The 25,364-nt window shown below is 36.9% G+C and overlaps 1 protein-coding gene across 1 annotated transcript in view; it reads left to right on the plus strand.

The window, feature by feature from the left end:
- Positions 1-25,364, plus strand: part of LOC128599018 (deoxynucleoside triphosphate triphosphohydrolase SAMHD1-like) — a 130,607-nt gene that overhangs the window by 74,871 nt on the left and 30,372 nt on the right. The window contains exons 3-7 of the mRNA XM_053610337.1: positions 5,716-5,757; positions 7,667-7,827; positions 9,998-10,332; positions 11,814-11,872; positions 12,018-12,068. Coding sequence (XP_053466312.1) covers positions 5,737-5,757; positions 7,667-7,827; positions 9,998-10,332; positions 11,814-11,872; positions 12,018-12,068 — 627 coding nt within the window. The 5' untranslated portion in view covers positions 5,716-5,736. The remainder of the gene's footprint in view (positions 1-5,715; positions 5,758-7,666; positions 7,828-9,997; positions 10,333-11,813; positions 11,873-12,017; positions 12,069-25,364) is intronic.

Here is a 25,364-nt window from a genome sequence, read left to right on the forward strand (position 1 = left end):
CCTCACATGCACCTTTTCTAATAGCCTGACAAGTCCATGCCAATTCTGTTGAAGGGGACCTCAATGACCGCAATAGCACTTTTGGGGTGGCCAGCAGATTCACCAACTGACATTCGCAACATGCCGCACACCACCTGCGAACACCACCGTGAATGCCAGTGTTTTATCCAGTGTTTGGGTCATTTCTTCTTTAGTTTGAGTGTCCTGCATTACTCGGTATACAGTAAACTATCCTTGATAATGGTGAGCTATGGGTGGGATAGCACAACATTAGGCTGCATCGGTTACTCTCACTTGTTCGAAGGCATGCCTCAGTGTCTTGTCGCATGACTGCTCCAACGGGAATTCCCCGAGGGGAAACCCCATCAGGGGTGGAGCCCTCCCAACCCTCCATGTCCCCCTGACATGAAGCTGATGTTGTTGGCCCCAGTACCGCCTCCCCAGCCAATGCCATGTACATTCCACACCATGCTACTACTGCAGGTCCAACATTTTTCTCACTAATGCCTGTAACCCTTGCCAGTTTGTCCCAAGACTTAGTGGATGGTTGAGACAAGGACTAACTCCACTTTATGCTTTTGCCCCCAGAATTTTATAAAAATCATCCCCCTGCATACAACTCACGTTAATCAATCCTGCTTTCCCTAATTCCCTGCATTGATGGTGGTCTGGTACATTCCTTCACAATCAGGGGAGGCTTGCAGCGCATCAGGGATATGGACCAGCATTCTGGCTTCCAGGAAGGAATGCTGATCCTGGAACTGTCTAATTTCCCTGCTGCACCTGCAGACGTGACTGGGCTTTGCTCCAGTCCTGGTGGGTGTGGATCTGTGTAGAGAGAGAGAGGGAGTTAGATGAGACATCAGAGGTGAAGGTGTGTGTGTGTGGGGGGGGGGGGGGGTTTGGGAGGGCCATGGGGACAAACCACATTTGGGCTGGTTTTGTAGCTCCTGCACCTCAGTACTGGGGATCTGGAACCAGAGGAGTTGTAAGAGAGAGAGACCTTCAGACCTTCAGTTGCTGTGGGTAGGTGATGGGACAACCAACCTGGGAGAGCAGCAGCAACTGGAAGCACCAGCAATGATCTTCACGTGTCCGGCCGACATACTGCAGGACCGCCCACTTGATTCTGGAATACTCCTGCTGTGTCCACAGCAGGAGCACCTGAGCAGCAAGCTTTGTTTCCTGTGATAGCAAGTGTCACATGTCGCATGGGCTGCAGCTGAGTCTGAAGTGCCCCTTAGCACTCGGCCTGCTCTTGTGTGAGGGCTTTGAAGTGCAGCTGCTGCTTGTGGTGCAGATCCAGGAGCACATGATGTTGGGTTTGGTGGAGGGTGGTGAGGGTTTTGACAATTTTGGCTAGAGGGGAGGTTGCCATGGTGGCGTCGGACTCTCCAGTTCACATTTATTCAAGTCACACTTTTCAGCACACGTCATAAAACCCTCACAGCATTCGCTTCACCAGGCTCACGTTCAGCTTCTTACTGTGTGTGTGTGTGTGTGTGTGTGTGTGTGTGTGTTCAACAAATTAGACAAAAATATTATATTAGTCATTTACTTGCTGAGGAAAATTATCCAATATTACATATCTGTGAGTGGCAAAATTATGTGAACCTCTAGAATTAGCAGTTAATTTGAAGGTGAAATTAGAGTCAGGTGTTTTAAATCAATAGGATGACAATCAGGTGTGAGTGAGTGCCATGTTTTATTTAAAGAACAGGGATCTATCACAGTCAGATCTTCACAACACATGTTTGTGAAAGTATATCATGCCACAAACAAAGAAGGACCTCAGAAAAAGAGTTGTTGATGCTCATCATGCTGGAAAAGGTTACAAAACCATCTCTAAAGCATTTGGACTCCGCAGTCAGACAGATTGTGTACAAATGGAGGAAATTTAAGACCAAGGTTACCCTCCCCAAAAGTGGTCAACCAACAAAGATCACTCCAAGAGCAAGATGTGTAATAGACCGCGAGGTCACAAAGGAACCCAGGGTAACTTCTAAGCAACTAAAGGCCTCTCTCACATTGGCTGAAGTTAATGTTCATGAGTCCACCATCAGGAGAACACTGAACAACAATGGTGTGCATGGCAGGGTTGCAAGGAGAAAGCCACTGCTCTCCAAAAAGAACATTGCTGCCCTTCTGCAGTTTGATAAACATCATGTGCACAAGCCAAAAGGCTATTGGAAAAATGTTTTGCATAAAACATAAATAAAAAATAACAATGGAGGCCAGAACAATCAAAACACATATTTACGTATAGCACATATCAGTGATGTAGTCAATGGCTCATTTTGGATGAGACCAAAATAGAATTTTTGTTTATGTGAGAAGGCTTATATTAGGAGAAAGATAAACAATGCATTCCAGCATAAGAACCTTGTCCCATCTGTGAAACATGGTGGTGGTAGTGTCATGGTTTGGGCCTGTTTTGCTCCATCTGGACCAGGATGACTTGCCATCATTGATGGAACAATGAATTCTGAATTATACCAGCAAATTCTAAGGAAAATATCAGGACATCTGTCTGTAAACTGAATCTCAAGAGAAAGTGGGTGATGCAGCAAGACAATGACCCTAAGCACACAAGTCATTCTACTAAAGAATGGTTAAAGAAGAATAAAGGTAATGTTTTGGAATGGCCAAATCAAATTCCTGACCTTAATCCAACAGTAATGTTGTGGAAGAACCTGAAGCAAATAGTTCATTGAGGCAACCCACCAACATCGCAGAGTAGAAACTGTTCTGTACTGAGGAATGGGCTAAAATTCCTCCAAGCCGATATGCAGGACTGATCAACAGTTACTGGAAACGGTTAGTTGCAGTTTTTGCTGCTAAAGGGGCTCACACCAGAAACTGAAAGCAAAGGTTCACATACTTTTGCCACTCGCATATATGTAATATTGGATCATTTTCTTCAGTAAATAAATGACTAGGTCTACATTTAGGACTTGTGTGAAAATCTGATGAAGTTTTAGGTCATATTTATGCAGATATATAGAAAATTCTAAAGGGTTCACAAACTTTCAAGCACCAAAGTAAATACAAATACATTTGCAAGTTTATTTAGATAACTTGTCAGTTATGGTAAAATTATAACTATGGCATGAGAGGGCTATGGGGTGTACCATTTTTTAACATCTATGGCCTCATAAATATATCAAGAAAAAGCTTTTATTTTGCCAGCTATTTGATTTCATTGGCATTTAATTCCTGAATATCACCCCAAAAATATGCACTGTGGAGATCTGCAGGAGATAAAAATAAAATCACTTATTGAAAAGATTATTTGTTTTTAACTCATTCTCATGGGTTAATCATTGATCAATTATCATTGTCTTTCTTATCTGAACTTTTATTTTATAATAGTTAAATATAATTATTTATTTCTTTATTTACTTATTTGTGGGCTAGCTGTTGGGACTAACTGGCTTACTATGAGGCACTCAGACCTAGTTGGCCAAAATGTAGTAGAAATTAGCTTGTTATAGGCGCCTGGTCTGTGTGGGCTATATCAAGTGGTGGAAAGAATAATCTATAAATTAAAGCATATTATGAATTTTAGGCCAGTTTGAACAGAAATATAGTAGAATTGTTTTATTTTGGAGCCAAATAAGGCAGTGTTTAGGTGGGTGTACTAGAGAAAACTACTGATTATAGATGATTTAAAAATACTGTGACTCATTTATATTGTCTTATTGAATGTGGTCTTTGTCCCACAAACTTCCTACTCACGCCCTTCAAGTAAAAAGCTCTTGCTTGTGCAACTTTTACATTGCATCCCGTCTAAGCCCAGGCTCAAGCATACTAGTCTCAAGCAAATACCCTTCTGGCATATTTTCAATATTTCTATGTGTTTGTGTATCTGTTTAAAACACATTGTCTGTTCAATCTGAATAATGTATTCATATTTAGTTTCATCTGTGGAGTATCACATGCAAAGGGAAACAGTCAAAAAAAGAAACAGTCATATGCATCATTATACAAGTACATTAACCTTGTCTGACAACTGAGAAACAACAGTCTATTATATTTTTCTTTGAGTTTTTCTTCAAATGAGAAAGTATAGTTTAAATCTGTCAAACCAGGTATATGGGTTTGGGTTGATTTATCAAAATGCCAAAGCCCCATGTCACATTGCACTGGGAACCATCACCATAAATATAATCACCATTTCTGCTGAACATTTCTGCTGAACATTTCTAATAAACATTTCTGCTGAACATTTCTGCTGAACATTTCTACTGAACATCTCTACTGAACATTTCTGCTGAACATTTCTGCTGAACGTTTCTGCTGAACGTTTCTACTGAGTGTTCCTGCTGAACATTTCTATTGAACATTCCTGCTGAACATATCTTCTGAACATTTCTGCTGAACAATTCTGCTGAAGATTTCTGCTGAAGATTTCTGCTGAAGATTTCTACTGATCATTTCTGCTGAAGATTTCTGTTGAACATTACTACTGAACATTTCTAATGAACAATTCTGCTGAACATTTCTGCAGAACATTTCTAGTGAACATTTCTGCTGAACATTTCTACTGATCATTTCTGCTGAACATGTCTGCTGAACATGTCTGCTGAACATGTCTGCTGAACATTACTTTTTTCTCCCTTCCCTTTCCCAAATATTTCATTGAGAAGAAAAAACAAACCAAGCAACACACAGCAGAAATCGTTCACAGTTTTGTTTTTTTTTTCTTTTTATACTAACAAAGGAAAACGAAATTAAAAGTACAAACACTAAAAACAACCCCCCCCCCCCCCCCCGCCCTCCCGGCTCATCATGGCTACCCAATAACTGTCGCTGGTTATATAGATATTGTAAAACCCAACAACAGGCACAAAAATTTAAGTTTACCCAGAATGACACCTTTAAAAAAAATAAATAAATTATAATAATAAAAATTATATTATGTTGTAAGGCATGCCAAAATTTAACAGTATAATATACATCAAGATAAGCTCAGCAGGGTTGTGCAGAAGGATCCAGTGCTGCTCTGAAGAATAAAGCAGTTGCTGAGAATATATGAATACATCTAGTCACATAGTTATATGCTTAAAAGGTAGCATAAAATTGCTGACTGTAGATTGTACAGCGAACAACTTTAACCATATTTACCGAACTGTAATGTCATACATTGTATAAAATGAGACATAACCCAGTGCATTTGCTCATTTTGTCTGACAATTTTAAAGAAAGCAAGTCAGAATTGAGGCAGGATACAACTAACATTTTACTTTTCTTTTTCTAATATTTGTTTTTATACCCATAATGACACCTCTTAAAAAAACTGAGCTCTTCCCCTCATTTATTGTGTATTTCCTCGTAGACTTGCCATTTCTCTGAAACAAGAAATTTACACTTGAACAAAAAAAGGGGAAGAGTTGGCAGTGGAATCAGAGGTAAGGATTTTGTAAATGTGCTGGAATGTATATGTTGTAAGGCATGCCAAAATTTAACAGTATAATATCTATCAAGATAATCTCAGCAGGTTTGTGCAGAAGGATCCAATGCTGCTCTGAAGAATAAAGCAATTACTGAGAATATATGAATACATGAATGAATCTAGCTATTTTGATCTTAACATATGGAGATGTTGTATAGTAGTTTAAGATACATATGTGCTGAACTTTGGGCATAGATTTGTGTGAATTATATAACATATTTACCTTAATTTTGTTCCCTTATCTATTCAACTGAAGCAAGGCTTCAGGTTCGGGTCAAAATATGGCTACAGAAAGATACAAGGTGAGAAGTTGTGTAGACATGTATTTTTATTACATTGTGTATTTTTATTAGCAAAGTGATGGTTAAGTGTTTTCTTATGAAGAAGTACGATGTAGAGGCTGGGTGGCTAGACTTACATTTTTTTAAAAACAATAATAAATATTCGTCAAGTGTTAATAAAAAATTAATGTTATCATCATAGCATTATGATCATTATGATGATTATGAACCCAACATAATCTGTTGGGTTTTCTAGCTGAGAGGGTCCATTGTTTTGTGCTTCTATTTTTGGGTCATATATGCTGCTTCTGCGTTGAGGTCCTACATTCGTACACAGAGGTGAAATAAATGTTGTGCCTTAATCATTCAGAATATTTTATTTTTTTGCCATTCCAACTGTCCCTCTGACCTGCTACAGACTCCTACAGAACATGGTGCTTTTGGTGGCAGACCACCCAATTTTTAGGTGTGCAAAAATAATGGAACAGATAGTCTTAAAGTGAAAGAATTAAAGTTAGGGGGGGGGGGGGGGTGTCTCCCTTCAGTCTCCTCTTCAGTAAGTGAAATGCTGCTCAATTGGATTAAGGTCTGGTGATTGACTTGGCCAGTCTAAAACCTTCCACTGTCCAAAACTGATAAAGTCCTTTGTTGTGTTGGCAGTGTGTTTTGTGTCATTATCTGTCTGTATGATGAAGTTCCTCCCGATTATATTGGATGCATTTCTCCATAATTTAGAAGACAGATTGTTTCTGTAGACTTCTGAATTCATTGTGCTGCTACCACCATGAGTTACAACATCAATAAGATTAGTGAGGCCATTACAGAAGAAGCAATGCAAGCCCAAGCCATGAAACCACCTCCACCATGTTTCACAGATGAGCTTGTATGTTTTGGCTTTTCCATCACTTTAATTGAACTTAATCTTGGGTCCAGAAATTTTGTGGCTTATCTCTGTATTTCTTTGCAAATTCCACTCTGGCTTTTTGATTCTTACGTCTGATGAGTGGGTTGCATGTTGTGGTATGGACTCCATATTTCTGCACTTGAAATCTTCTTCAAATGGTGGCTTGAGATACCTTCACCCCTACCCTTTGAAGGTTGTTGGTGATGTTACTAACTATAGTTTTGGAGTTTTTCTTCCTAGCTCTCACAATTTTTCTGACATCAACTACTGTTGTTTCCCTTGGCCAACCTGTTCCATAACAGGTTGTTTGTACTGTACACTACTGGTTTCTTTCTTTTTCAGGACATTCCAAATTGTTGTATTGGCTATGCCCAATGCCTTTGCAATGGCGCAAATAGATTCCCTCTTTTCTCAGCTTCAAAATGGCTTTCTTTTCTTCCATAGACAGCTCTCTGATCTTCAAGTTGGTTTATCCATTTTACCAAGAAATGCGGTCTTCACAGGTGAAACATGGGGCTCAAACCAAGAGTAGACCTTCAGAGCTATTAATTCTTTAAATAATCAATTTAACAAATCACACCTGGGCAGCAAGAAACACCTATCAGTCACATGCGCCAATATTTTTGATCACTGGAATAAAATGGGTGGGTTCAAACAAAAGGTGCCAAGTTGTTTAACAGATCTACATGTAAATATAAGGAAATTAAAGCTAAAATTGATCTGTTGTCTCATTCATCTTTTGAGCTCAAACCTAAACGTCTTCAATAGAAAACAATAGAATTTGTCTTGCTATTCCAATATTATATTATAAATGTAACTATAAATGTCAATGTTCCTGGTCATTCGCCAGCTTAGCTAGAACATTCTAAGGAATGCTGTATGATGGCAGTATTTATGGCAAAATATTCTCATACTTCACTATATAACCTTGTTGGAAAGACATAACAGTGATGGACATAACAATAATGGCAGCTATATTTGCATTGCTAGTTCTTATGGATGAAGTGAGAATTTTTTAAATTGCAGATCTTCAATGACTCTGTCCATGGCCATATCAAGATGCATCCGCTGCTGGTGGACATCATTGACACACCAGAGTTTCAACGCCTGAGGAACATCAAGCAGATGGGAGGAATCTATCGTGTCTTTCCAGGAGCTTCTCACAACCGCTTTGAGCACTCCCTCGGGTAAAAATGTCAACACATTCATATGAACAGGAAACTATGTTAGGTGGAGGGCAGTGGCAGCTAATGTGGGGAGCAAATAATACAAATTTTAATGATAATACATTTACAAAGACATTTTGATACAGCATACTAGGAAAATCAGTGACAATAAAGGGACTAGGTTACTTTAAAAATAGAGATGCAGAAGGCAGATTATATTTAGTACAGATTCGCATGACAGTAATGAGTAGTCAGTGTATCTAGATGTTCGGAATTTGTCCAGATCAGAAGATCATAGGTTCACTCGCTGAAGCCAAAAGTTGGATTACGACAGTGAAATAACACAAGCACAGAGATTACTTTAACTGCATATATTAAATGCAATGCACTATAAGAACAAGTGCAATGGCAAAGTAATAAAATGGAAAAGTGGAAAAGTGGGATCCCAAATATACAAAAGAAGAAAAGAATCAAAATAATAAAAGATTAGTACAGTTAGTGCAATCAAATTAGACTAGAACCGGGTCTGTTAAAATAAAAGTTCACAGTCCATCGATTGCACTGATATTGGATTAATGCAAGGTGGGTATCTTCCTCCAGGGAAAGCAAGTGTCAGTGTGCGTACAGTTCTACCTGACCCCTTGGGTCAAGGGGAAATAGTTGAAGGCTCCCTGGCTCAGTGTTTCTAGGTTGCAACCTCATAGCTACAACCAGGCTCTATAACAAGGGGGTTGCCTCGCCATCCAGTACTGGAACAGTTCTCCGAGGATCTCCAGAATCTCCACCACCGGTTCAGACTCCACCAGTAACAGCGATCACTCACCATCTGAATCCAACAATAAAACCTGACCTATATGGAATAGGTCAACATAAAATTACCTCACAGCTAACACTATTGACATTGCTGTCATAGGCTAAGGCTAGTCTCAATAAACACATTCAAAATACACTTAATAGCCCTAGATGCATGAATGAAGTGCATGAAAACCAGCTCTCCATTAGCATTAACCCTAACCATGTAGGACCCTGGTGTATGTGGGATGGGTGTAGGTTCAAGACGGTCTGTTGGTTGCTGTTCAGAGTGCGAGACTGAGCACAGACAGTAAAGGCTTTAACAAACATCTCAACATAAGAAAATATAGATTGTCACAAGAACTTCTCAACTAACATTTTGGTCCAATAAATACCTGAATGACCAGAGCTGAGGGACTTGTGCACCCAGTGGATCACCAACTCATGCACATTTTGTGAGACATCACTTTTCCAGCAAGGAAATGGTTCATCTGGTAGGGATCACTGGATGTCTTCCATGATTTTCAAATTAATGTGTTCTTAAAATGTAACTTGGGGATGATAGTGTGGAAGAGAGTTTTGTTAGGTGTGGCTTCATGTAAAGGTTATCATGCCTTGGTATTCTTTGACCCAGGTCTGTAAGTTATAATGAAATTGAAGCAAGTGAAAAAGAGGGCTGGTCTGGCTTGATCTGGATTCATTCATTTCACAGACTTTACATATACAAGATTTTGTTGATCAGTGTGTATGCAGAAGGGATGTTCAGATCCCTAGAGCCAATGTCATCATTCCTCTAGCAGGACTTTTGAGAAGAATGCACACAGGTGAAGCTTTGCAGAATTACCATGATGTTGAGAGAGTACATCTCCTATGCCATTTACAAATGGGAGAGAAGGATCAGGATGATGTAGAATGGGTGCATTTTTAAATCTTTCTGTGAGTGTTTGGAAAGGTTGAGTGAACTCTCAAGATTTTAATACCTTGAGAAGGGATATCAGTAAATAATCAGCAATGCTTTCCAGTCTAGTGGATGTCTATTGAAAATATAAAGTTCTTAAAACTCAGGGAAGGGTGAAATGTCCTGAAACAACAGGACAGTTGCAAACCATAACTATGCAACTTTAACAAAATATAAGAAGAAAGAAAGAAAGAACTGACAGTCAGCTCACAGTTGCTATGCACTTTTAGACAGGGAATTTTTTAACATAAACTGTTGTTGGGAGCTTTTCTATGAATTAATTCTGTAATGTAAATTCATTTTTTTTTTTTTTTTAATAAAGGTCATCAATCTACAATTACTTTTGATATGCTGCTGAAAACACTCACTAAAATACATAATTATGTAATATCTTGCAATAATGATAACAATGGTCATACTACGTCTTGTTTCTTTTAACAGTGTGTGTCATCTGGCAGGGGAACTTGTACGAAGTCTGAAAGCTCAACAACTTCAAGCTCAAAAAGCTAAAGAAGCTCAAAAAGCTAAAGAAGCTCAAAAAGCTAAAGAAGCTCAAAAAGCTCAAGAAGGTCAAGCAGGTCAAGAAGATCAAGAAGCTCAAGAAGGTCAAGAAGCTCAAGAAGGTCAAGAAGCTCAAGAAGGTGAAGAAGATCAAGAAGGTCAAGAAGATCAAGAAGCTCAAGAAGGTCAAGAAACTCATGAAGTTTCAAAAGATGAAAAAATAACTAGTATTGATATGTTCTGTGTTCAGATTGCAGGATTGTGTCATGACCTGGGTGAGTTATTCATAATGCATTAGACTATAACAATTAGATAGTTGATTAACACAAACCAAATTTAAATCCAGATGCAACCAGAATCTATTTGTGACTTACTAACAGAAGATAATATCATGTATTATAATATAATAGTGACATATTTAATAAAATAATATATTCCACAGCTTAGATAAACTGTGCAGTTGGCATGACTTCACAATTATACTGTTTTATCTGTTTATATACTGTATTGTGTAAGCAGGTGTCATGTAATAAATGTAAAGGACACTAGGATGGACGCAAGTGCAGATAAGAGATTTTACTTAAAGAGAGGCAGGCAGACAAATCCAAAACATCAGACAGAAGCGTGGTCAAAAAACAGGCAATGGGTCAGGCGACTGGCAAACAGGCATAAATGAGGCAAAACCTGAATCAAGAATGAGGTCAAAACAATAACGAGTGAACCAATAACAAACGCTTGGAATATGGAAAACTCACGTAATACTTCGCAGAGTCAGTGTTAGAACCATTGAAATAGAAATACATTGGAATGGCCGTAGGGGTCGCCACGTGGGTTTCCTGGCCACCGTCTTGCTCAGTGCTTCATGGAGACAGCTGTGTACATTGTTTACATATGGAAGAGATACATTTTCGACAGGGTATGCAAGTGGAATAATGCTGCATGTGCCATCAGTCACCATACTTCGAAAGATCACATATGTGGAAAATATAATAAAGAGAATATATTCTCTTTCTTCGTAAGGATTTTGCCAAATTTCACAGACAGTTTGCAATGGCCTTAGGCTTTTGATCTCAAGCTTAGCAGAATAGTGTACCATTCTATAATTTAATAGGTTCATAAAACACCTATAATAATGAAAAATAAATGTCATTTTAATAAAAATAATGAGATGGCCATTAAAATAACAATAAGACATACCCTTAAAAGCTTCCAGTTTTGCTTCCAGATCAGCTGACAGTTGGTTACTCTCTTTAGGACTTTTTTAGGACTTTTTTCCCTTGCTGTTGTGTTTTTCAGGTCTTTTTGGAGGTGATCTATTCACTGCCAGAGGTCTTTTACAATTTTTGCTGCACTGGTTTGCTGTGATATGACAGCAGGAAGTGTAACTGATACTGTGTACCTCATTACCATAGTGTCCTTTTCTCAACAGTGCATGCATAGGCCTTTATTTCTGCAAATTAATTGTTCTTTAGTGAAAGAAAAACAAATTAGTAGAATTAAACAAAGGGGCTAACACAGAACTAGTGAATGCTATCGGAAAAAAAGCATTACTAGGATGAGGTGGAGACAGGGCTAGACTAAAACAGGACTCAAAGAGAAACACAAGTGTAACTACAATGCATTTGTCACCATGGGAACAACAATGCAATGGTGGAAACTAACATAAATATTGTCCATTTGACTGTTTTGTAATATGTATATACCTATAACTGATGTAATTGTGAAACTTAATCTGTAGTCTGTTTTTCAATTGAAGGTCATGGCCCGTTCTCACATTCATTTGAAGAAGTCTTGAAGGAGCTAGCAGAGAAAATGGTAACTGAACAATCTGAATAACTTTAAATTTACCAGTAGGTTAAATTTGATTATTTCATTTAAATAGCTAAGATAAATGCAAGACCTTGGTTTAATATAGAGTTATTTCTTTTATTTTTGCTGTTTTTGTTCTCTTCCCAACAAGGTTTCAGAAACAGGAGAAAGTGAAACTACAGAAGCTTTAAAAAACTGGAAGGTGAGGATTTTGTGATTGTTTATATTTATTTATTTATTCATTTTCATATGATTCATTTACATGTGAGGTCATAAGTAGATGACAGATTAGCAAAGCTATCAAAGACACCATCGGCATACAGATTTCTAACTTGTTTAATGCCCTTGTCATACCACACTTAAAATGTGGAGTCCAAACACGATGGAGGAAATAGATGGTTGTTGTCTAAAGGACCCAAAGAGGATGCACCTACAAACTTAAAGCGCCGTCTAAATTTATACCAAATCTTAAATGTGCTGAGAACAGCTAGATTATCAGTATATAGGGAGATTTTGTAGGTAGAGCGGAATAAAGTAAAGCAGGTAAAGAGGATTCCCTACAAGAAGATAGTTCCAATTTACACCAAGAAGATCCAGGAGATTTAACCCAGTAGCAAAGTTTATGGATGTGCGCAGCCCAGTAATAGAATTGAAAATTGGGTAATGCAAGTCTGCAAATCTCAGGAAGCTCAGCCGAATGCTTTGAATAAATTATATTAAAGAGTGTACAGGTATTGAAAACAATTGTCGTCCCTTTATAAAAACCGTTCTGCTCTTCAGATATAATATAAGGGAGTACATTCTCTAAACGAGATGCCATTACTTTCGCCAACACCTTTACATCTGCATTAAGCAGAGACAGCGGTCTATAAGAACCACATGAGGATGGATCCTTACCCTCCTTAAGAAGGAGAGCTATCGTGGCTTGTGTCAGAGTTGGAGGCAAAGACACACATTCCAAGGATTCGTTGAACATAGCCAAAAGCAATGGAGCTAATTTTACAATAAACGTTTTAAAAAATTCAATTGGAAACCCGCCCGGGCCAGGAGCTTTGTTAGATTGAATTTTAACTGAAATTAAACTGTCTTCAAGAGAGAGTGGGGATTCCAGTTGCATGACAGTATTCGAATCAATAACAGGGTAACAAAGGTTTTGAAGAAATGCATTCACTTTAGTATTGTCTGTAGGAAATTCGGACTTATAAAGAGAAGAGTAAAACGATTTAAAAGTAGCATTAATTTCCATGGGATCTGTAGTGACAATATTATAAGTGTTTTAAATACTAGGTATGAGATGGGAAGTGGCCTGTCGCCGCAGCTGATGTGCCAGTAAACGACTCGGCTTGTCGCCATGTTCATAATATGAACCACGAGTACGTGACAACTAGCGTTCCGCCTCTTTAATCGAAATAAGATTAAATTCTGCCTGCAAGTCAAGATGCTGTTTAAGAAGTTCTGGAGAAGGGTTCAATGCACATCTTTGATTGAGGTTACTGATAGCAGATGTAAGTTCATTAACCCTAGCAGTGTGTTTTTATTACAGAGAGCAGAGTAAGAAATAATCTGCCCTCTGATATAGGATTTAAGAGGTGGAGTCATTCTGATTGAAGAAAAGAAAGTCATCAATAGAAGTAGAAATGAACTCACAGAATTCACTGTCTGCCAAAAGAAGAGAGTTAAATCTCCAAGGCAGTGGGCTACGTTTATAAATAGAAAGATGAATATCTAATTGTAGAGGCGCATGATCAGAAATTACAATACCCAAATAGTCAAAAGAGACTACACAAGGACCAAGAGTGCTGTCTATAAAAAAATAATCAATCCTCGAATAGGAATGATGCACCTGGGAGAAGAAAGAAAACTTTTTAAGAGAGGGGTTACGGGATCTACAGGGATCAACGAGACCATTCTGACACATAAAATCGGAAAATGTTTTAGACATAGCAGGTTGATTCAGAGAACGGGGATTAGACCGATCTAAATTTGGGTCAAAAACACAGTTTAAATCTCCCCCGGAAAATCAACAGGTGAGTATTTAAGAACGGGCGATTGCTCAACAATCTATTAGCAAATTCCATGTCATCAAAGTTTGGAGCGTATACATTTACCAACAACACCCGTCTTTGCATTACAGTACCAGCAATTTTGTGATTGTAAACAAAACAAATATTCTGTTCATTTTCAGTCTGAAAGTTCAGGGTGTTCATTTGATGAGATCTGGTGTAAATGGTACATTGTCATCATAGCTAAATAATACATATTGATTGATTAGTTTATTTATATTGCTCTTTTACATGTTTTTATTTATTTTTATGGTATAGCATGAAGCACAATCAGGCAAAATGTTTGACCTGCTGATACAAAATGGCATTGAGGAGAAGATGACGAGTGGATGTTATCAAGATGAAGACGGTGAAGATTTACATTTTAAACCTGAAGACTTCAAGTTCATCCATGAGCTTATTGAAGGACCACCACCTTCGAGACCTTCTAATAATGTAATAATAATAATAAAAATACATATATAAAAAATACATATATATACACTGTACATACATACATACATACATGCATACAAGGCTCAGTCTTAAAGTAGCTAGTAACATAAGATAAGATAATACTTCACAGTGAACAATGACACACAGAAAATAAAAGGCAGACTAATCAATGCAAAACATATGAACACAGTTGGGCAGAAACCCAGTGAGAGGATGAAAACAAATACTGTATATAGAAATGGCATTCATCACCAAGGCAGAAACTGTGACTGAAACCTCACCCGCTTAACATGTGGCTTCCCGAGCACAATTATGAGAACAGGAAGGGGGTCAATAACCCTGCTTTAATTTCTGCATAAATAAAAAAATAAAATAAATAAACACATTGATTTAAAAAATGAACACACAAAACTGGTTACTTGTTCTCTATTGTTTTAAAGTGCCAGTGATTCGTACATCAAAAAAGCAGCACAATGTAGGCATTTTTAGCAAAAGTCTGTATGGACATTTTTAAATTCAACTGAACTCAGTGGAGACTCCTGCTAAGATGGTGACATCATTGACATGTTTGACTTGTCTAAGCCCTACGATCTTTTTTCATATGACAAAAATACAAATCGTGGCATTTACAAATTTCTTTTGTACCTTAGAATATTAGGAACTCTTAGGGATTCTTTGTTTGTTCGCTGGGGGAAGGATTAAAGGTCTTCAAGTAGAACTATTTTAATGAAGCTGAGAACCGCTAATTATCCAGTGAACACTTAAAGAAGAAACCATTTTCTAGGAGTGTATGTGGGTCAAAATGGCCATAGGTAGACTAAAAGTTCATTATAAGACAACTCTCACAGTCAATTTCTGTTTGTTTGTTTTTTGTTCTTATTATCTGTATATGGTTTGCCTCATGCAGTGGTCCTACGAAGGAAGAGGCAAGGAAAAGTCTTACTTGTATGAAATTGTGGCCAATAAACGCACAGGCATTGATGTTGACAAAATGGATTATATCAGCAGGTGAGTTTGCCTTGTGCACATTTTGTCTGTGAAATGCATGTTTGTTTTTAATTAATGCCATTCAATGTTAACTTTCTATGAAAGGTATAACATGCTATATATTTATATTTCCCTTTTCCAGAGATTCCCAACATCTGGGAATGAAAAACAACTTCTCACACAAGCGCTTTATGATGTTTGCACGCGTTTGCACCAACGAGAAGAAAGAAAAGCAGATTTGCATGAGAGATAAAGTAAGTTTTAATGTGTGGGAAGTTGTTAATGCACCAAGACATGATATTACAACATAATTTTTTTCTATTCTTTTTTTTTTCATCAAGGAAGCGATGAACATGTATGAACTTTTCCATAATCGATACATGCTTCACAACAATGTCTGCAAGCACAAGGTTGTGGTGGCAATAGAAATGATGTGAGTTAACTTGGAAAATCAAACTGCGTTAAATTTCATGTGAGATTTAGGCAAACACCAGTTGTCGTGCTGGTCAAATATAATGTTTATTCCTCTCATATTTACAGGATTGTTGATGCACTTTTGGCAGCTAATTACATTGGCTTGAGTGGCATGATCTCTGATAAAGTTATGGACCCTAAAAGATACCGGCAACTCACAGGTTCACACCTCTGTCTCACCTAGACAATACTTTTTGTCAGATATTTCCATCTTATATGTTTTTATTAAACATAAAATATACTCACACACATCGTTTGGCTGGGCTTTTTCACAAAGCCTGTGATCTACTGTAAATTTTTTAATACAGTTTAATAGAATTTAAATGAATACACTGCAGTATCGGCTACTGGAGTTGGTTCTATATAGTTATCTCCCTCTTTTCAGATGACATTCTTCAGGAAATTATGCGGTCAGATAAGGATGGTCTCGAAAGGTCAAAGGAAATCATTACAAGAATTGAGAAACGTGAGCTTTATAAGTTCATCTGTGCCAAAAAGCTGGATTGTGCTGAACAAGAGTTGAATAATCCTGAAAAAAAGAAGGTTAGACATCTTCATTTTTACAATTGTTTACCAAATTACCAGTTTCTATTACTGAATACTGACCTTTTAAACACTCTTATTAGTATTTTGGCCATTTTTATCATTTGCCATGTGCTAGTGACATGCTAATTCATTCTAGTCTATTTAGCTGATCAGGATCACTTGCAAAATGATAGTGTGTGTGTGTGTGTGTGTGTGTGTGTGTGTTACTAGGAAGTGGTGAAGAAATGGCTGGATGAAACAATGAAAACTGATGTGAGTGAAATTTTGAGTTTTAAGTTGTTTTTTGAAATCCAGAGAAAACCTACAACCTGTCCCTCAGTTTTTTGAGTTTTACTGATTTTATCGAGAGGTCTGTTTCACGAAGCAACACGTTGTTGAGACCGACAAACCAGCGTTTGCTCAAATTAAACTCCAACATACCTGGGAAGACACTAAAACTGGCTTCGTGAAACAGGCTGACAGGTCGGATTTGTTTGGTTTTGTCAACTCAAAACTTACTCTGCAACTCTTCATGAAACAGGCCTCGGGTTATGACGGGCCTCGTCATGACGCTGTTTATCAACTTTTTCAGTCAACCCAGGTTTTAACTCTGAATCAACGTTTACTCAGCTTGCGCATTCACATAAAAGCCAGAGCTGTTTGCGGCAAACAGCCAATAAGCTCTTTTCACTTGATGTAAGGCAACTTCCATTCTGACTCGGAGCGGTGTCGTTTACGTCCGCCAGCATAGTGGAATGCTAGTGCCACCAGCATGGAGTTTACCTAGTCCCTTGTTCATCTGCCACAAATATTGCTACATGATGTACAACGACTTGCAAACAAATTTTCGTTTATGACACGTTCCAAATTTGATAAAGGCTACAAATTCTTCATTGCACAGTACCTGATTAGGAAAGCCAGTACCTGATTATGAAGATACGTGTTTTCGTCTTTTCTAGCCCTTACATTAGTGAAGGTGCTAGTATAATGGTAGTTGATATTATCAATATGTTAGCTTTTTGTTTTGCGAATAGAAAGTCTGTAGACCATATTCTTAATTAGGTTACTGCAGTACAGACCACAAACTCCTGTTGCAACCATGTTTCCATATTACTGCTGTTAGCTACAGATTCTGGATTGTAAGATAAAAGCCAAATTTATTCATGGTTAAAGTTGTACTTTTTATAGTTTCGAATGTAGTTGTCGATGAGGTGACAGTGAGAGGGCAATGTCACAGGTCCATGAGGAACAATGAAGAGGTTTCTCAGATGAATAGTTCTCTAACATTATGATTACAGAGTTTAGTTTTCTTTTTGTTGTGTTTTCCTGCAATGCATTTTTGTTGTGTTTTCCTGCAATGTTCCTGTTGCTAATGTTGCTCCTAGCTATCCTACTTTCCCAACCATGTAAAACAGGTACAGAATAGTAAATTGGAAATGATCAATAAATTTACCAATAGAACCTGATTGTAAATGCGTAAACATTATTAGTCTTAACTTCACTGTTCGTATTTCGAGTTGTTGAGTATGTGAAGGTAAAATGGAAGTACAAATACTCTGCTTTGCGGAAAAGCGGAAGTAAACTGATGTCATTGTGAAAAAGCAGTCGCGCATATTTCCGGTTGAAGAGCAAGAAATTATTATGCAGAAATATGAATAATTTAAAACTACAATAACCACAAATATCTTATCATTGCGGTTACCAAAGCTCGGGAAAACGGCTGATTTTGTAAACGCTTAAGTTTACTTTCATAGGCTCACAATGAAAATAAACAGATTAAAAACGTATAAACCCCAACATATTTCATGTAATTTCATGTTTAAATAAATGTACATTTTTTAATTAAATATGAATAAAATAAATATCAATTTGTGAAAATATATTAGGACAGTAATAATTCCACCCCAAGAAATGTACCACTCGCAAATTGCGGTACAATAAGCATGTGGCTTCAGCATGTCACATTGTTTATGTGCTAAACAATCTGGTGAAAACTGATATCTTTCATATAGATGGTCATGGGGAAAAGCCAACACAAACACTAAAGAATTAACTTTGATACATCAGATTTATATCACTTTGCTCATAGCTGATTGGTCCAAGTTGGGTTTTGAGTTTTCTTACCCAGAATAAAACTGCTCCAGAGCAGATTAGCCATGTAGGGTAAATTGACAACGAAAAACCAGAGTTTCACTGGCTTTGTGAAACAGGCCTCAGGAAGACAGGACATTAGATAGTCAGTTAGCTATATTCCATATTAGCAATGGAATTTTAAAATGTCTTTAATTATGTTATATTTCTTTAATTTTAATTAATTATTTTAAATTCAATTATGTTTTTTTCAGCACTAATGCAAAAATCATTCAAATTTCATTATCATTAAATATGTTGCACTTTTCATTCGTGTTAAACACAGGCTACCAAAATAAAAGTGACAGAAAACAATCGATAACCATAAAGCAGTCAAATGTTGAGGTGTGGTGCAATCAGAGGTAAAATCCAAAGAGCACCAAACAGGTGTGTTATTAGAAATCAGGTAATCGGTTGTTGCTGTCATGGAGGTTGAAGTACATCAGCTGACCTGGTAACTGACCGAGGATTCTGGAAAACATTGTGTGTGTGTGTGTGTGTGTGTGTGTGTGTGTGTGTGTGTCAGTCTAAATTTCAAAGATGGCGGGAGTGGATCACAGAAAAAAATATCACTGAAGACCATTTTGCTGTCAAGGTAAGTGACAAAAAAATAATATAGAACTCCTATAATTTTAAGTGCCTTAAGATTTTGAGACCTTGTGCTGTTTTTGTTTTTTTAACATTCTATTTTTTGTTATTTATTTTTTAATACAGCCTGTCAGATATTCAAGTTTAAGGGTTTTAAAGCCACTATAGGCTACAGAAACCAATAAAGAATCTTAACATACTTTTTTTTTTTAATTTTTTTTTTTTTTTTTTTTACTTTAGCATGAGATAACACTCCAATAACAATAATGCTATGTACATACTGTATGTCTGATGTTGCTCTTTTAGAAGATAGTTCAGTTTTTACACCATTAAGTTTGTACACTAGCTACAACAGATGCATGGAAAAAATATAAGCAAAAACAATGTAACTGTCTTAAATTGCTTCATTTACTACAAAATCTGTATTTTACAAAATATTTGTGACTTTTTGTCTTCATCCATTATAGACTGCCAAATTAAATTATGGAAAGGAAGAGGAAGATCCAATCAAACATCTCAGATTCTACAGGAAAAATGACCTTGACTCAGCAGTGGAACTGGAGGAACATGAGGTAGATATGTGCATTATCTTTATGATTTATCTCTTCTACATTGTAGGGTGTATCCAAAACCGTACTTATATAAATTGCATCTAAAAACAGTCAACTTTACATTTTAATGCACAGGTTGTCTGTGTGTTCTCTAATTCATGATTGGTCTGAAATGACTTTTAGGAATGAAATGTCAGTCATTTTAAAGGGGTAATGACTAATGGTGCTCCTAAATTTCATGTTGAAATGGAATTAAGGCCAGTTCACACTGGACGCACATTACAACCTCATTCAATTCCATTTTAACAAGTGAGTCAATCCACAGCGCCGGCGTCAAAGTAAAGCATCAACTTCCAGCTCACCGGCCGCACTGCCCTTATATATCTTATATATCGAATTTGCTTCAAGTGAAGCATAAACTTCATAGAAATCCAATTAAAATCACAAAAGCACACTTTCTATACTCTGTGCACTTTATTTAAAAATCATATTCGACAAAGATTTCATAATGTGCAACCTGTAGCTGCATAGCAAAACAACCACACCAGTTATTACCAGTAGATCCACATATACCAGTTATTCACACTGTCCCACTGTCGGTCTCATGACACGATTTTAGGTGAACAGTTTTGTAATTATGGATCACTACAGACAAAATAGACTCGGTAATGAAGCTTCAAGAGCAAATGACACTTATTAATGTGTAATTAATTTGACTTTTTATTAAAAAAATATTTTGCTATGAGTTATAAACTGAGGAACAATTATACAGGAAACTAAGGAGTTAATGAGCAACACTGAGTGCAGGGGATTCCGGTATCTCTTGAACTAGGCTTATTCTATTGATTACTGAATATTAAACATATACTATTTCTGTCAAAACAAAACAAAATTGCTGAAAATCTAAATTCACATACTTATAACTGGTAATTGAATGCTGGAGTTGAACAACCAGAATATATTAGAAAACCAAATGGCACTGTTCAATAATATCTGCACTTGCTCTGCTTGAGCTTTTGTGCAACAATGGCATAGCAACGAAAGATCACAGAATGGCTGCAAAGTTACTCTTCATTAATACACTGAACAACAGAATAAAGTACAACATTACATTAACTGTAAAATGTAGTAAAATAATTTACATATTTTGTGATATACTTTGCTGTCACATTGTTGGGGAAATGGGTCTGTTCCTAATCAGGAAGCATTAGAAATGCAAGGTACATACCAGGAATATAGGTGCTTCACTGTAAATTTGATTAATTGGTTTCATAAAGTAATCAGTCTCGTGGTTTGGTTTAGAATTTGAATTAAAATCACAAACTTGTGATTTTAATCAAATATGTAAAAGTTACTAAAACTAACAGTGACTACGTTTACATGGACAGCAGTAATCTAATTATTGACCTTACTCTGAGTAAGATAATAATGTGATTAAGGTGTTTACATGAGTCGCTTTTAGAATTCTCCTGTCATGTTCCCGTTTTACATGTTATGGAACATAATTAGATTAATAGCACACGTCATTACGTCACTGCGCCACGCCGTCCGACGTCCCTCCAGAATTTCACGTATCAACATACAGTTCGTCTTCGTTATGGTTCGTATACAGTTTTGGGTGTTTTTATTAATTTTTTTTTTACAAACGCTTTAAGTGCAGTTTATTTGTCATGCTATACGTGCTAATAGACAACTGCTTGAAGCCGTGGGCTGCATCTCAAATCGTGTACTCACCGTCTATATAGTAGCCGAGATACATGTTATTTTCCCCACTACAGGCCTATAGTTTTCAAGAATGCGGTTTGGGACACAGCCGTACTCTCTTGTTTGCCGTAAAATGTTGAGCACTGCCGTGTGTGATCGTGTCCTGATGCAAAATGCGGTGAAAACTCTCACACGACGTTCATAATATGATTAAGGTGTTTACATGTCTGTAATACACGTCCATAATGCGACTGAAACAGGAATACTCCACCTGTCTTAATTTGATTAGAGCTTAATTCGAGTATGACCTTAATTAGACTAAGGTAATTAAAAATTCCTGTTTACATGGTAGTTTCTTAATCAAAGTATGGTCTTAGTTGGGTTAATAGTTGATTATTGTTGTCCATGTAAACGCAGCTAATGACTTGGTTTCTGAACGCTTAGGTGTGAATAGCTCAGCTTCTTGCAATACCAAAATAATAACCACAACACTGCAATGAAATGTCCGATAAACTGAATTTTTGAAACCCAGTGAAAAAGGAAACATCAAAAAAAGATAAATGGGGACTGATTGTGTGTGTGTGTGTGAGTGTGTGTGTGTGAGAGAGAGAGAGAGAGAGAGAGAGAGAGAGACTGTGACACACCATCATATTCTCTGACACAAGCTGTCACACTCTCACACATACACTGTCATACTCACACATGCACTATAATACTCTCTCTCTCTCTCTCTCTCTCTCTCTCTCACACACACACACACACACACACACACACACACAATCAAACCATTATTAAACCAAGTCCTTTTAGTTGATCACAGACAGAACATGTCTGTCTGTTCTGAAAACTTCAGGCAAAGCAACCTGCAAATCTGCAACTACGGACATGATGACATACAGTATAGTCTCAGTGGTATCAGTAGTTGAAGACAGTGATGTTGACCATTCTTGCCCAGAATCCACAACAGTATTACCAAAAAAAATTATAGCGTCTTCCAATCCCGATCAGTGTCAAAGTATTGATTTTGTATCCAAAGTCAAATCAAAAACACAAAAGCCAGCAGTGTGTGACAATCTGCATACACTCTCCATGCATTACTATTGTGTGGGGCTTGGGAAATATTATGTAACAGTCTCAATATATTAACTCTTTTGCTATTCTGCAGGTTTCATACCTTCTGCCCAACAGCTTTGCTGAAATCAAGGTGATGCTTTTCTACAAAGGTGATGCAAAACTCCCAGAAAACCCACCCATTAAAGGATTCTTGGACTGAAAAACCAAGTGAGGGATCAAGTGAAAAATCAAACTAGGAATCAAGCAGAAGTGAAGAATAGAGTGAAGATTCCAGCAAAGAATCAACTGAAAATCAAAGCTGTAATGCTGTTGAAACAAATCTCAATTATATAAACTGATCATTGGGGGGAAAAGAATCAATTTTCAAATCCCAGATTATTCTATACAATCATATATTCTACTGTACTCTCTCAGGTAGTAGATCAGGCAAAGGACTAGAGATAAATAATCTAGAGAAATTAAACTAATTTGTGCATGGTGAATGCAGGGATATTGATCTAAAATTCATATAGTGTGCATTTGTTTTTCTGTACTTTACATGTAGGGTAGGTTTCTTTTTGGACTTTTCCTTAACTTTTCATGTAGTTGACACTATGAGTGATTGTGATACTTTACACTCTTTAGTACACTGTTCATCATAAAAGAATGATTCCTCAAAATAACTTCATCAAAGTAACTTAATTAACTAACAAGTATCTCGTGTGCTATCATGTTGTTTTTTATTTTTTATTTTGCTTTTCTTTTAACATTTATTTCATGTACTTAGTTTAGGAGGTTACGGAATCTGAATCACATATTAGTACAAGTAATATAATCATGTTTCTCTTATAACTGGTAATACTTACATACTTACATAATATGGTTTGATCTGTGGGTTTATTTGTGGTGGGGGTTTTGATTTCAGCATATACAAAGTTAAATGAAATAAAAAGTTTAAGACATTGGCTATGTGATGATAGAATTGTGTGATTAAAAAAATATCTTAATTTGTGTGTCTGTTGTAGCTCAGTCGGCAGTGGGGGGATGGGGGGGGGGGGGGGGGTTCATGTTCCCTTACTTGTGGTCATCTTTTCCAAACACCTGCACCCTCCACTGTTTCCTACAATTTGCAGATAGAATCACAGAGAGATGTCTGTGATCAGGGGTGATCTAGTGCATTTGACAGAGTGATTCTAGAGCATTTTCAGCGGGTGGCCACTAGTTAAAAAATGAGCATTATAAAAATAAAAAAGGTACATTTTATGGTACACTATTAAAAAGCTGCAAATTTTTACCTGATCTAAGCCTTAAATTTAATTTTGTTTGTGTAAGCTAATGTATTTAGGATGATTCAGTTATGTTTGTTATTTTTGATTTGAATAAATTCTATTCATTTAAATGTTGTTTGATGTACATAAAGTAATATTTCTGTGAAGCCAGTGTTTATTTCTTCCCTTGTATTTTCACATAACTAACACTAGTCAGTAATATTCATCATTGATCCTAACAGCCATTTTCAGGCTTATGCTTTCATTGTTTAGGATCTACATACCACAAAGGCATACTATTATAATACTGACAAACACTGACCGAATACATTCGAACAATTTTAAAAAAACAAAAAGTTAACCATTTTCATGTTTTGGCCATAATCATACAGTATCTTTCACAATTTATTATTTTTTTCAGATTTCAAATACAAAATAAAAGTTGAGAGTTACACATAATGAAAGTTTTAGGACTATAACAGCTTAACTGGACTGTTTATCATCCAGGGCTGAGCCCAGATTCTTCTCCATCAAATAACATACTTCTAAATAGACTCTTTACATTTATTTTTTGTTATGTTTTGTTTTTTACATGTGAGGGCTAATTGCTTAAAAAAATAAAATCATAAAACGTGCCTCGGGTGTTATCATGTTTGCAGGACTACCACTAGTTTGGTGTCGCTAGCCAAGGGGAGACACAACTAAGCTATCATTGTATGGGTTTAGCTGCTACAGTACCATGTAAAGTACGTTATCGGTCCTTATGCTCTGCTCATATCATGGTCACGTAATTTGAAACTCATGTAGGCATTTACACACCTTGTTTTCCTGCTCAGCATGAGAGGATGGTAGTGTTTCAGTTTCAGCTCTTTACTAGTAAAATATAATAAATAAATAATAAAAAATTGGTGTACATCAATTTTTTCCCCCTCACACTGACAGACTGTGTGAGCTAGTGTTTGGCAGAATTGAGAGCCGTCAACCAAGAAGACATGAGTATTTCCACGTGTTTTCCTGTAAACCCTGTCTGATTGGTCTTGCCTCTGTTCACTGAAGATAAAATACAACACTCCGTTCACTGAAGGTACAAAATTACAACATTGTTACGTAGTGACAAAACGTTCCAAGTAGAGAATTATTTAGGGCTAAAGAAAAAATCTTCCGAGCTACAGCTTTGAATGTCAAGGCCAAGTTACGCCCCTAGCTACCTACCTCTACTTTTGTTTTTGCATCTCTCCAAGATTGATAACATCATTTCACTGTGTAAATATCACTTTCTCTGTCTGTGATGGCACCTAATATGTAGTATGTAAAGCATTTTGTAGAAATGTAAACCCTTATAGCCATATTCTGAATTTCTACAGGTGTTCATAGACTTCATCTTGTAGTTGGTTGTTTCTGTAGAAAAAGCAATTATTGTTGGAGACATAAATGTTCATTTCAATAATCCATAAGACTGAGACAAATTCAAGAACGGAACACCGGCAGAGCAAGAGCACTTGATAGGTGCAATGCTGTGCGGTAAAGGTGAGGATAGTACAGGTATATATACTGTAGTGTTCTTGATGAGCTGGGAAATGAATCACAGGTGTTAGTATACAGACGAGGCGGGGCTGTCGGTGTGTGTATCTGGGCAAGGTTGAGGCTGAAATCATACAGGGAAATGGCGTTCATTACAATTTGATGTCAAAACTAAATTGCATTTATATTAAAGAAAGAT

This window comes from Ictalurus furcatus, chromosome 22 (genome assembly GCF_023375685.1).
Source record: "Ictalurus furcatus strain D&B chromosome 22, Billie_1.0, whole genome shotgun sequence".
NCBI classification, from domain to species: domain Eukaryota; kingdom Metazoa; phylum Chordata; class Actinopteri; order Siluriformes; family Ictaluridae; genus Ictalurus; species Ictalurus furcatus.